This window comes from Leptopilina boulardi, unplaced genomic scaffold, assembly GCF_019393585.1.
Source record: "Leptopilina boulardi isolate dan_hultmark-lab unplaced genomic scaffold, ZJU_Lbou_2.1 LbouV2_154, whole genome shotgun sequence".
NCBI classification, from domain to species: domain Eukaryota; kingdom Metazoa; phylum Arthropoda; class Insecta; order Hymenoptera; family Figitidae; genus Leptopilina; species Leptopilina boulardi.
Window position 1 is genome coordinate 569,241 of NW_026137701.1, and position 13,996 is coordinate 583,236.

At 25.7% G+C, this 13,996-nt stretch overlaps 1 protein-coding gene across 1 annotated transcript; it reads right to left on the minus strand.

Moving 5' to 3' along the window:
• Positions 1-5,608, minus strand: LOC127276815 (uncharacterized). Its single transcript, XM_051297476.1, has 4 exons — positions 5,470-5,608; positions 4,781-4,909; positions 4,303-4,600; positions 1-1,248 (listed from the first exon to the last, which is right to left on the minus strand). Exons 1-4 carry the CDS (start codon positions 5,601-5,603, stop codon positions 691-693), a joined length of 1,119 nt encoding a protein of 372 aa, XP_051153433.1. The 5' UTR covers positions 5,604-5,608; the 3' UTR covers positions 1-690.
• Positions 5,609-13,996: the final 8,388 nt, after the last annotated feature.

Genomic DNA, 13,996 nt, shown 5'->3' on the forward strand with positions numbered 1-13,996 from the left:
AGCATTTATTCAGTAACATTATTTTAATTTTTTAACGAACAATTGAAGTCGTAATACAAATAATTTATCATACATTATAGCAAAATAAGTTGTACAAAATATTTGTGTCCGTCCGCATGAAAAGGGTCAACTTTTTTGATTTCAATAAGGAATATTTTTGCGTGAACATTAATGCGAATATAGTTCTTATGAAAGAAAATAAAGTAGTCCCTTTTAATGCTGACGGACACATAATTATATTAAAGTGAAATTTTAATTCCCTATTTACAATATTATTTTTAATAAATATTTTCTATAAAATATTGAGATATTTAATCTCGTTTTTTTTGTCTTTGGCAGCTTTTTTGAGTCTTAACCCGATTGGATAATTATTTTACATTAAGGACGTTTATATCCAGGAATGTAGATTTCCTGAAAAAAATATTCTATTTATTTGGGACCTAAGAAACAACAAATTATAGGTTATGTTTATGATAGTTTGTAGTGGAAATAGATAAAATATTAACTCTCAATTACAAACTATTGAGTCTTTATTATACATAAAAAAATAAAAACTGATTTTCATTTTACATAATTAAAAAGAAACTTTAAATTAAAATATAAATGTATCATAAACATAACCTATAATTTTTTGCTTCTTAGGTCCCTTTCTTCAGAATGCGTCACAATCAATACATATCATTTTTTTTTTCACGTTTTTCTATATTTTTCAATAGCATCGAGAATCCACATTGTATAATCCCACCAATTCAATTGATTTTGTTGAGCAGAACTTCTTGCATTTGAAGCAACTGATGCTAAATTGGCCGGAAAATTAATCTTGTGCCTGGCAACACTCTTGAGAACTAGAGCTGCTATATAAATGATAAAATAAATACTGAAATAGAGCGGAATATACCAAAGTTTTCTACCAATATAATAATAAGAATAAGGCCTCTTGCTAAGACGTTGATCATTCATTTCAGGCTCTTCTGTTGTAGTGGTAGTGTAATGATGATCATGATGATAATGCGGATGATGATCGTCATCAGGAATGTGATCATAGATTACATCATGTTGATAGTCGTGATCAGAAACATAGCCATCAACTGAAATGGGGGGAGGAGGATGATCAAATTGAGTTTCATACACCGTTGATTTTGGAGGATCCTCTCCATATATTGTTGGTTTGTTACCATAGGAATCATGGGGTTTATGATTCATCTTATGGCCATTCAGATAGGAATCAGTTGCATAAAATGATGGTGCCTGTTAGAAAAAAAAAAAAAAAACAAAAATATTAAAACAGAGAATTTGGTAACGAATTTAAATATTTTTTGTTAATTAAAATCATTGTTAAGGTTCAGTTAAAATTATGAATTTAGACAATAAAAACTATTATTGTTGATTAATTTTTACGAGGCCTTTAAACGGAAAACATGTTTAAAATTTTTAAAGAAATTTATTAAATTAAATGGAAATTTTCTTTACTTGTTTTTTACTTTTTGTTTAAATAAACATTTAAAATGTAATCATTTAAAATACAACATTTCCTCCTTATGAGGTAATTTTTTTTAAATTTAAATTAAAGCTTCTTGTTCATTACAGGAAAATGTTGTTATTTATCTTGATCATTGTCAATTATTAATTTTTATTTTCATAAAAAAAAGGCATTGGACCTAAAAAGAACAGTATATACTGTCGAAACATATTGTCCTTAAATAATAAATTTCTTTAAAAATTGTAAACACCTGTTTTCCATTTAAAGGCCTCGTAAAAATTAATCAACAATATAATAAATGATGGATGTAAAATTAATTCAACAAAAACTATTATTGATAATTTTTTATACTCATTTTCCATTTTTATTTATGTATTATTTAACAGACGCTCGAATAAGCTCTAGAATGAATTTGTTAGAATTTCCATTTGACAGAATTATTTCATAACCTAAATTTTATTTTTATTCGAATTTTTATTTTTTTGAATTAATTTTCATTTAACAGATTCGAATTTGAATTTGACAGAATTATTTTTTTTTGAAATTTTCATGAGACAGAATAGTCATTTTAAAAAAATTTTGTTTTACATAAAGTAATATTAGAAATAATTCTTTTTTTATCGAGTTTTTATTTGTTTGAATTTACATTTGAAAGAATTCTTAAAACGACAAATCTTTAATTTGCAGAACTTTCATCCCAGACAGCACGTAAACTTGCAGCAACCTTGCCGCAAGCTTCACGTCAAACTTACCGCAAGCTTCAAATGTCCCACCTGACCCAAGCTTGCATGGTAAGCTTAGCGAAAGATTGCAGTGTAAGGTTACTACAAGATTGCTTTGTAAGCTTGTTTCAAAGTTAGTGCAAGGTTCCCAAATAACATTGCTTTAAACCTTAAAATTTTTTTTTAAATGTATTATCTAATTTATATAATAATCAAATTTATATAATAAAATTGTATAAATTAGACGGAACATTAAAAGAAAATTTTTTTAGGTTCAAAGTAAGGTTATTTGGCAATCTTGCACTAACCTTAGCAAGGTATACTGAAATAGAGCGGAATATACCAAAGTTTTACATTTTACTTTACAATGTTTAAAAAAGTGGGTTTCATTGATTAAGATATTTATTTTTATTAAAATAACAAAAATGTGTTATTTAAAAAATCAGTTTTTGGATTTTATAGTATTATAAATGTTTAAAGGTTCAGGTCAATAATCCAAAGTAATTTAAAAAAAATTTTTTTAGGAAAAATATGATTATTTTTTCGATGTTCCAATGGTAGCCACTATATCCTTTTCAAGAGATTACAAAAATCTATAATTAGTTAATTAATTTAATTACAATTAATAGTATTAAAAACTAATTATAAATTATTGTAATAAGGATAGTTGTCACCATCGAAACGTCTGACAGAATTTCGTTATCTAAAATTTACTTGTAGCCGAATTTTGATTTCTTTGAATTATTATTTAACAGAATTTTCATTTAACCAAATTTCTATAATACAGAATTGTTACTTAAACGAATTTTTATTTTACAAACTAGTTATTCCATCGAATTTGAATGAATTATTATTTCAAGCTTAACGCGCAATATTGCCAACCTTGCACGGCAAACTTGCCGCAAGCTTACTGCAAGCTTCAAATGTCCCACCTGATCCAAACTTGTATGGTAAGCTTACCAAAAGATTGCTCAGTAATCCTACCGAAAGCTTGCACAATAAGATTATCGCAAGATTGCTCAGTAAGCTTTCACGGTAAGCTTGTAGTACTGCTTTAATCAGCAGAAATAATTGATTACTTCAGTATACTACACGGAGAAAAATGGAATTGTGGTGCAAACAAATTTTTGGATTGTTGTCAGTAGATTTGTTGATATTACAATTCGAAATGTTAATATTACAATTCGGATTGTTGTCAATACAAATGTATGTTGTTTTAACAACAATACGAATTTTTTGTTGTCAGTTTTGTTCAGTTTGCAATTCCGTACATTTGCAGAAGCAAACTCTCTGTCGATTGCTGATGGAACAATCCGGATTTGTTCAGCTGACAGGTTTATTGTTCCATGTCACGTGGTCATCTTGAATTCTCGCAAACTGGCGTGCAGATCGTCGCGTCGTTTGCTTCTGGCACAAATGCCACTTTTGCTTTTATTATTAGTTTTTTTGTAAATGACGAAGTCCTGTTAAATAATTAATCCGGTTAAAGTGAGAAATCTATTACAAGTGTAGTGAATGGATGATGAGACAATTTCATCGTTAATCGGTAAGATAGGTTACTATTGAACATAACCTTACCTTAAAAAATACAAAATGTATATTAAATATTATTTAATAACAAATTTCAACTGAAAATAATTTTTTGGTTTCAAGTCAAAGAATTTGATTCAGAAGCTGCATGTTCCAAAGATTTTAATGCAAATGAAACTGGTGATATGACCTACGGAAATCTGCTATCGATTATTTTCGAAGGCGAAGAAACTGAACAAATTGTATTAGACGGATCAAAGCTTTGTTAATAAAACAAATTGTATTGCCGATTTAACAATTTAGTTTTGTTATTTCAACTGTTCTATAACAATTTTCTTTGTTCATCAAACAATTCTGTTTGTTCACCGGACTTAATTTTTAGTAACCACAACAATTCTTTTTTCTCCGTGTATAAGTACTATAAATAAAATTAATGATTTATCCAAAAATTTCTATAATAAATTATTCAAATTTTTCATTATTTCAATTATTATTTCCATTGTCTATAAATAATAATAATAATAATAATAAATTATAGGTGAAGTTTATTTTGATAAATTAATTATCTACCTTGAGATCGGAATTGGAAGTTATGGATCCGTCAGAGTCGAAATTAGAGGGTGGATAATCGAAGGTCTCAGAAATCATAGGTTTTGTGAATGTAATATCGGGCCCCATTGGCGATGGCCTTGCGTCTAATGTTGAAGGATTTGAAAATCCTGATCCTGGTCGATTTTGTTGTCTTTTTGCATTTTCGTGGGCCAATACGTGTTCAAAGGGAGCTGGGGGATGAAATCTCTCTTGAACATTTTGTTTGAGTGGCATCGAATTCAATTTTGAAATCATGCTTTCATCTAATGTTGAATAACTGCAAAAATTGTTTTTTTTTTTGATAAAAAAAAAATGAAAATATATATAGCTTTAAACTTTAAAATTGTAAAGACTTAAATAGGAGAAAATATTAAAATTTCACTAAAAGTGAAAACATATGAAAATTTTGTATTCTTATTTACTAAAAAAAAAAAAAAAAATTCGTCTACGTCCTCACCCTTTGGTTGTTGGATAATCAATGGCTTCTCCAGGTTTGAGAATAGGATTCCTGGCATTGACGAACATTGGAGAGGCAGTAATTACGATATCCTGCACACTTCTACCTTCATTTTTTTGGCCCTTCGATCTATAAAAAGCGATCATTATTTATAAAAATATATAATTTGAGAAAAAAAAATTGGCACAAAATTCTATTTCTCTTCCTCTTTAAAAATATCAACAAAGAAAAAAAATTAAATCATCTATTTCTTGGAAGTCAAAATCCTTTTAAAACACCATATAATAATACTCATTTATGTAAATCTATTTGATGAAGAAAAAAAAAACATTAAAAATGAAAAGAATTTTAAAGACCTATGACACACATTATATGACGTCCATTTAAAGTTTATAGTTGAAACATGAAATTAAATTGCAGTTGAATAATAATTGAAGTTAATGAAGATTAATTAATTTTTTTTTTCGTTCTTAAATAGTAAGAAATTTTTTTTTATTTATGCAGAGTCTAAAATTAAATGAATTTGTGAAAAATAATTTTTTGTACTGATGATGTGAAAGGATTCTATTTTTAGGAAAATAATTGTTGTGCTGAGTTGATTTTGATGGAAGATGATGACCCGTTGGTCTATATATGTATGTATATATGTTTTTTTTAAATGATCACTAATTCTTGCGCCCTTTGATTACCTAGATATTTCGACGCGTTCTCCTTGAAGTTTTTCGTCTTGCTTGCCATTCTTCGTTACTTTTGAATACGAAATCACTTGCGGAATTATAATTGACAATGATAAAAAGAGAAGAGAAAATAATCTTTTCTTCATCTTCTCTGAACAATACTTGTACAAGTGACCAGTAAAGCAAGTTTGAACCTCCTATATAGACTCTGTAACTGTAACTGAATAGTGACAACTGTAATTCTATTGTCCACAATGTAATGTTTAATTGATCTTTAAAAAAAAAATGTTTCTTAAAAATTATAATTCTTTATTATAACCATTGATGAATATAATTATATAATTGAAATTTAAAAATTATTTATGTCAAAAAATTTTCTTCCTCTTCTTCTTCTACTGCTCATTCTTTTTTTTCTCTATCTTCTTTTTATTTTTTTTCTTTTTAGTATAAAAGAAAAAAAATTAATAACAAATTAATGCAACAATTTTTGAACGAAATATTTAAATAATACAAAAATTAAAATATTTATGAGTCAAACTGAAATATTATTTCGTTTTCACGGACAATATTTTAGCAGTTGAAAAAGGGTGCTAACTATTCGAAACGATTGCAGATTGATGAGTTCTAATTTTCTTTGTAAACTTCATGCGACCGTTACAATAATTCAAAAAAGTAATGAATTTACAATATGCAAAATTGTTCTTACGTGACCCATATGTGTTTTGAAAATTATAATAATTCAAATGTAAAAAAAATAATGACGATAAGAGAAGTAGAGATAAGACTAGGGCATACTGACGAATTTTAATTTTATTAATCAAAAGTAAATTTAAGTCAAAATAATTTCGCTTTATACTTAAAATAATTTACTTATTATTGTTCATTAATTATTATTGAGGAAAATATAACGGAATATAACTAATTTTAATACTTCAAAGTGTATGTTAAAAGCTTTATTTAAATTTTTAAACTTATTTGCCAGATCAAGTGAATTAAATTAAAAAAGTTTCATAATAAAAATTTTTTTTTTCACTTGTGCATAACCATTTATTTTTAAATTGTTTAAAATTAATTTTTACAAATTTATCAAGTGTCACTGTTTTCAATTGGTTTGCCTTAATAAGTTGAAAGACGAATAAGACGCTTTTACAACCTGAAAATAGAAAATCTGTCAATTATCTTAAAATTTAAAAAAAATAAATTTTCAATTTTTTTTGCCCATAAAAGCGAATAATAATTAAATTCATCTTTTATTTATAAACGAAAAAATTACTTTGAAAAATGTTTCAACAGATAGTGTAATTATTAAAGTGCCAGTTAATTGTATGGGGCGATGTGACCTCATCATCATCAATATTAATTTTTCTTTCGTTTGTATTGTTAATGAAGTCCAATTCATTTGATATATTTCATCAGAAATAGACAAACTCTGCAATGAGTGCAACAATTTTATTTTATTTTTATAGAAGGCGTTTCATACGAAAATAATTAAGGTTCATCTTTCGTTTTTGGATCGGGGGTAGGGCGACTAATTAACCATATATACCAAATATTAATTAAAAATATTTATTATTTTTGAAGTTATTTGCATTAACAAATTAATGACACTTTTTTTTAATCGTTCCTAATTTTATTAATTTTTTTATACAACACAAATAATTCAAACTTTTCTTTTTAAAAATTATAATTGAAAACCTCTTGAAATGTTTTCATCAGGTTCAAAAAGAATTTTAATTCTGACTGAAAATTAGAAAAAGAAAATAAAATTTTTATGTCAACCCTGTTATAAAAAAGTGAAACTATAAAAATTGTTTATATAAATAATAGTTTATATTTTATAAATTAAAATCTATTACTTAAGGGGACTTTCTGGTTTAGAATTGACAAAAAAGTACACGTTTTAAAACTTTTGTTGTAAGAAAAATATTAAATAAATTGCAAAAATTCTTTTTGGACATTATTGCACATTACATAGAGAAAATTTAAAAAAATATTTTTGAGTGTATTTAGTTCAATTTCTTAGTTGTAGGTGGCGTCATCTAAAAGGTGCCTTTTTTTGGTACAGGTGATTGCGGACAACCTGTAATATATAATTTCAAATTTCAAACGCGAATCTCTTCATAAGGGTTTATTCTAGACAATAAACTTAAAAAACGATTTTTTAGAAGGCTTTTTTTATTTTTATGAAAAAAACAGGGGGTAGAAAAATAAAGTTTCAAAGGTTTATTCTCTAGTTTTAAAATTTTTTTTTTAATTAAATTAAATAAATTTATTTTTTTTTAATAAAAAAAAGTAAAAAATTAAAATTATATTTTTTTCCCTTAAAGTTCAATTTTTTTTTGGTGTTTAAAAAATATTGAAACAACATTTTTTGTATAACAAAAAATAAAAAAGTTATAATCCAAAAATAATAAATATTTAAAATTATTAATTAGATCCCCTATCCCTATTCAAAAACATAAGATGAATATTAGAGAGGTGACCTCTCAATCTCATATGAAATTCCTCATAGATGTGTTTTATTAATTAAAAATATTATAATATTTTACCTTTCGTGTTAATTCTTCACCCAGAAAGCAATAGATAAATATTTGAGAAATAAAACAAGTCATTGTCATAATTAACTTCCAAAAATATCCAGTGCTTACTTTAGCTCTTGTTAAACAAAAGCAACTAGTGCACATATTTAATATGGAAATGAAGAACTGGAAAAAAATTAGGAGACTAAAAATGTCATTTAATGTCTTTTCCATTCTGTAAATTAAAACATTAGTAGCTTAACATATCGAGAATCAAGAAGTTTTTTTTTAACAATTTATTGACTAAAACATATTAATATTAAATAATAGATTTAAACAAATAAATAATAATTTTAATAATAATTTTAATAATAATAATTTTAAATAAATAGATTTATTATTATTTAATATTTAAACTTACAAAAAAATACGAAGATGAAGATTTACACAATCTTTTACGATGTTACACTCTTGTTGATAAACATCTACTTTCTCAATACTGTTTTGTTTAATATTTTGCAATTTCAATAAACGATAAATGAAAATATCAAGATTGGTGTCAATTAGTTTCATGAAAATTATTAAAAGCGAATCAAATGATGCATATGTTAAAGCCAAAACATAAACAACTATGATATCATTTATGTACGACATCCAAAATATAGTTTTAGAACTAATAGAATAAGGAACCCATCTATTTAACGGTAGGGAAATTGTTTTTCTACTTATTAATGGCAAAAACAAATATAATGTTGCTGTCAGTAAAGAAGAAATCACAAAAATACGTTCAATGAATCTGAAAATTGTGAGACTAATAAGATAAGATCAAATATATTAATTATTTACTTATTGTAATCAATTTTAAATTATTTAATTGTTTTTAAAATTAAATAACATTTGCGTCATAATTTCTTAATAAATGAATTTTTACTTAACAGAATATTTATTTGACAGAAATTATTTTTACCTAACTTTTTATTTGAAAGAATTCTAATTTAACAAAATTCTCATTGGATTCGTCCATAAATTACGTCTCACATTTTTTACCTTTTTTGACCCTCCCTCCCCCATGTCACACACTATTGCGTACATTAGCGCCATTTTTTGTACTGATTACTGACTTCCCCCCTCCTCCCCCTTAATGTGTGACGTAATTTATGGACGACCCCATTCAACTGAATTCATTCAAGGATCATTATCTTATAAATTTCCTAATTCCGAAAGATTGTGCGAATCCATACAAAAACGCAATTGAAAAACGAAAAGTAGGAAAGTAATATAATGACAGCTTTATTACGTCCTACAGCCGTTAGGTGGCTGAAGCATGCAGGGAGCACAACGTCGCAGTTGTCATTATATTACTTTCCTACTTTTCGTTTTTTAATCGCGTTTTTGTATGGATTCGCACAATCTTTCGGATGGTCGATTTTTTAAAAAGTGTCCGTATATCGAGAAAAAAATATTTTAAAATCAATTTTTATCATTTTCACGTTCAGTGTGTTGTTTTTACAGACTAGGGCGATAATTAAATGCCAAAGAATTTAAGAGACCATTCGACACTCTTAAGTAAAAATTTGTTTTAAAAGAGTTTTAATCAAATGCCAATTCGAAAAATGAAAATTCTAACTAGACACATGTATTAGACAGTAAAATATAAATAAATCATATAAGACGCCTGAATTTCATAAAGATAATTTTTAATAAATACAGTTTTAGTCGTATATGTAATTACAACTACTAACTTTTCATTATTTTCAAACTTTTCATAAATTACATTCTCTTCAATATTACGAGGAAGATTTTCTTTTTGTAAATATAATTTAATTAAAAATTCCACTTCTTTTTTATGATAGTTGAAATATGCTATTTTAAATGATAATAGAAAAATAGTTGTAAATGAAAATATATTCTCTACAAGCATTTCTGCTTTGTATTTATTCTGATAAAGTTTAATTAAAAAACTGGTGGAAAAAAAAAAATTTATATAATATAATAATAATAGTAAAAAAATTATAAACTCGAATTTTCCATAATGATTTTAAAGACATCGGACGCCAAAGTCCAATATAAGATATTGTCTTAAAAGAGAATTCTGCTACTTTAATATTTTTCGATTCTTGCATTTTATTTGATTAAAATTTTCTCCACCATTGATTAAATATCTTTCATATATATATATTTAATAATATATCAATTTTACATAAAGTTTAAATTAAAGAGTCAAGTTTAAATTTTTTTAATCATAAAAATCAATAAATATTAATATGCAATAAGGTAATAAGTATCTATTATATAGAATTTAAATTATTTAATTGATCAATTATTATTTAATTTCACATTCATTTAAAATTAAATTCAAATTAAAATTTTATTTTTCATTTAGAATTTTGCAAAAATAAAATATTTGTAAGATGTTTAATAAATCCTAAGTTGAATTAGTATGTACTCGAAAAAAGAGAGAATATAGATCGATTAAATTTTACTTGTATCTTCCCTTCTTAACATTGTGCTTTATACTAGTAACTCTATAGCTTTAGCCATAATCTTTTTCAAACAAGATTTCTATAAAGGAACATTTTTAATAATATAGTGTCTCTCGAGTTTTAGACGATAATGAAACATAATTATAGGTACAAAAAATAATGTCTGTAGAACTTGTCCATTTATAATGAAACTTATATTCAACTGGCGAAAAGTGATAATTATTATTAACTCTTTGTATGGGACAGAATATTGATTAAATTTTGTTTCTACAGTTGTGTTTATACATAGTCAGTCTTTTCACATCCTCTATCGAGTTCACTTCGTTATGTTTAAACTGACTTACTTCTATTAAATAAAATAATTTTATAACATATACGCTTGTTCTTAAAACAAATAAATGAATTCAGCAGATAATTAACAGAAAAAAAAAATTTAATTAAAATATAATACTTTATTTTTCTGACAATAATAATAATATACAATTCTACATTTACAATAAATTAACTTTTTTTTTTTTGCTCTTAACATATAATAATATTTTCTAGTATAGTCAATAAAAAGTTATATAACTTAATATATTCTAAAAATTAATAATCAAGAAGTTCCTAATAATAAAGATTTCTTAATAAATTCTTAATCTTCTAATATTAAAATGGAAAACAAATCTCACTTATATATCGTCCCTGAAAAGTTGACGTTTATTTTTTTGTTAACTAATAATTATACTTATAATTTCACAGCAATCATGTCACGAGCAAATTGATATTTTTTTGTAAATCTAGTTTTATTATATAATAACACTAAAATAATATACTACTACTTGTCATTCACACTTTTTTAACTGTACTTTCTTTAGATATTTGATAAAAATAAAATTCTAAATTAATAATTTATTCTAAACATTTAATATATATAGGTATCAATAAAAATAACACAGATTATTTTAGAGTAAAACAATTGTTAATAATTTTTGGATTAACAAATTATTAACAATAAAATAACTGTACGAATCTTTATAAAGTTTATAAAACTATAATTATAGTAATCATAATATTATCATCATCATTTTTTTTTCTAATAAATTATTAACTATAATGAATTATTATTGTACAGCTATTTTAATAATCGCATATTACAATCTTTATAGACTCTTCTCTCTAAATCTGAATAAGTGAAATTTCACTTAGAATGTTTCAAAAGTCTTCCATGTAGAAAAATAAGTTTAAATGCACTTAAAAATAAGTGATTTTCACTTAAAAATAAGTGAAGTTTCACTTATTTTTCTACGTGGAAGACTTTTGAAACATTCTAAGTGAAATTTCACTTATATTCAGATTTAGAGAGTTGAAAAGTTATTTTTAAAAAAATGTTATTTTTCATTTATTGACTTCGATTTCATTCCATCAGAATCATTCATAATTAATTATCGTACACTTCTGTCATTCCTTGAGATTTTACTTCTAAATGAAAAGATTTATTTAGCAATAGCCGAACAATTACGATAAAATATAATAATGATAATATAAGCTTCAATTAATAGTCAAATTAATTAATGATAATTTGAATCGACAGTATTAATGGTAACAAAGCCACAGAAAAACATAAAAAAAAGTTCTGATCTGATGATGATCTGATGTTTTTGGGGTCTGTCCGAATCCGAGGTCTGTTTAACCTCATCAGATCAGGATTTTGACATAACCTCAAAAAACCCTTTAATTGAGCTACACAGCAAGCAAAAAAATTTCTTTCTGATCTGAAAGTCTGACCATGTTTATACCATATCATTTTAGGATCCCTAAATCCGAATTCAAGGCACATTTAACCCCATCAGTTCAGAATTCTGTAATAATATCAAAAAATATGTTTCTAATGTGTTTTTTGAGGTTATGGAGAAATCCTAAGGTGATCACAGAAAATTAAAAGGCATTAAAATAAGCTGCAACGCTTATTATTTTAATCCAATTTTGCTTATTTTAATACCAAAATGGATTAAAATAAGCAAAATTAGATTAAAATAATAAGCGTTGCAGCTTATTTTAATGCCTTTTAATTTTCTGTGATGCGAGGTTAAATGGAATTCGGATTCGGGGACCCCAAAAACATATGGTAAACATGGTCAGACACCCAGATCAAAAAAAATTTTTTTTTATGAATTCGTATTTTAAATTTAGGGTTTCTTGATATTATTACAAAATTCTAAACTTATGGGGTTAAATGGGCCTCGGATTCAGATTCAGGGACCCCAAAAAGATATGGTAAACCTGGTCAGACCTCCAGATCAGAACTTTTTTATTTTTTCTGTGGCTGTGTTAGCTTCAATTAACTGTATATATATGAGAGATTCTTTTTCAATCGCCCCAGCCCAAAAAGTCAATGTTCTGGGATTGGCTTCATACTTTGGTAAATTGTTCTCCTATATGATAGTAATAAATCCCTAAAATATAAACTCATTAAAAAAATATTTGTAGAAAGTAGAGGGGGTTGAAGTTTTGACGTTAAGGGTAACATTGTCATTTTCAAATCCGTATAACTATGACAAAAGTTAATGGATTTTAATTTATCTATAATGAATTTTAATGCATTTTTCACGTACTTTTCAAAAATGTATACAAAATTTAAAAAAAAAAATTTTTGATCCCTTTTTTTTCAAAATCAACCCTTATTTTTCGATTTTCACCCCTTCGAGAATTTTTTTTTTTTTTTTTTTTTATTTTCATTGGAAAGCTGAGGTTTTTTCCCATGAGCTATGTAAATATGAAAATGGGACAACAATAATTTTGTGAGAAACAGAATATTAAAGTAGGCGGTGCCTACCTAAATCCTCGAAGATGATCTTTAGGTATACCAGTTATCGGCACCGCCTACATTAATATTCTGTTTCTCACAAAATTATTGTTGTCCCATTTTCATATTTACATAGCTCATGGGAAAAAACCTCAGCTTTCCAATGAAAATAAAAAAAAAAAAAAAAAAATTCTCGAAGGGGTGAAAATCGAAAAATAAGGGTTGATTTTGAAAAAAAAGGGATATACTTCCGAAGTAGGGGTACCTCCGATTTTAATAAAACTTGGTATACTAACGTATTTTGGTGCGCTGATTACGAAAATGATAGTGAAAATTGGCGCAAATTTGATTATCATGGTAAAAACCATAAAAAACACCATAAAATAATGGTTTTTTACGATTATCTCGTAAAAAACAAAAAATTTCGAAAAAAGTTTTAGACAAAAGTTGTAGATCTCAAAAAAACACACATTTTATGTTTTATGCATTTTTTACCAAAAGTCATTATTTTTCGAGAAAAATCCAAAAAACGAAAAACACCATGATAATGAAAACATATACAGCAGTCATGGTTAGACATATTATTTGACTCGTATATAGTATGGGGTACCTTCGATCTTAATGAAACTTGATATACTAACGTATTTTGGTACGCTGATTACGAAAATGATAGTGAAAATTGGCGCAAATTTGATTATCATGGTAAAAACCATAAAAATCACCGTAAAATCATGGTTTTTTACGATTATCTC

Excerpts from the sequence above, each read along its gene's own strand:
- LOC127276815 (XM_051297476.1), bottom strand. The coding sequence starts at position 5,603 with ATGAAGAAAAGATTATTTTCTCTTCTCTTTTTATCATTGTCAATTATA. Across the intron at positions 4,910-5,469 it reads GAACGCGTCGAAATATCTAG|ATCGAAGGGCCAAAAAAATG; the intron begins GTAATCAAAGGG and ends CGCTTTTTATAG. Across the intron at positions 1,249-4,302 it reads CTTCCAATTCCGATCTCAAG|GCACCATCATTTTATGCAAC; the intron begins GTAGATAATTAA and ends TTTTTCTAACAG.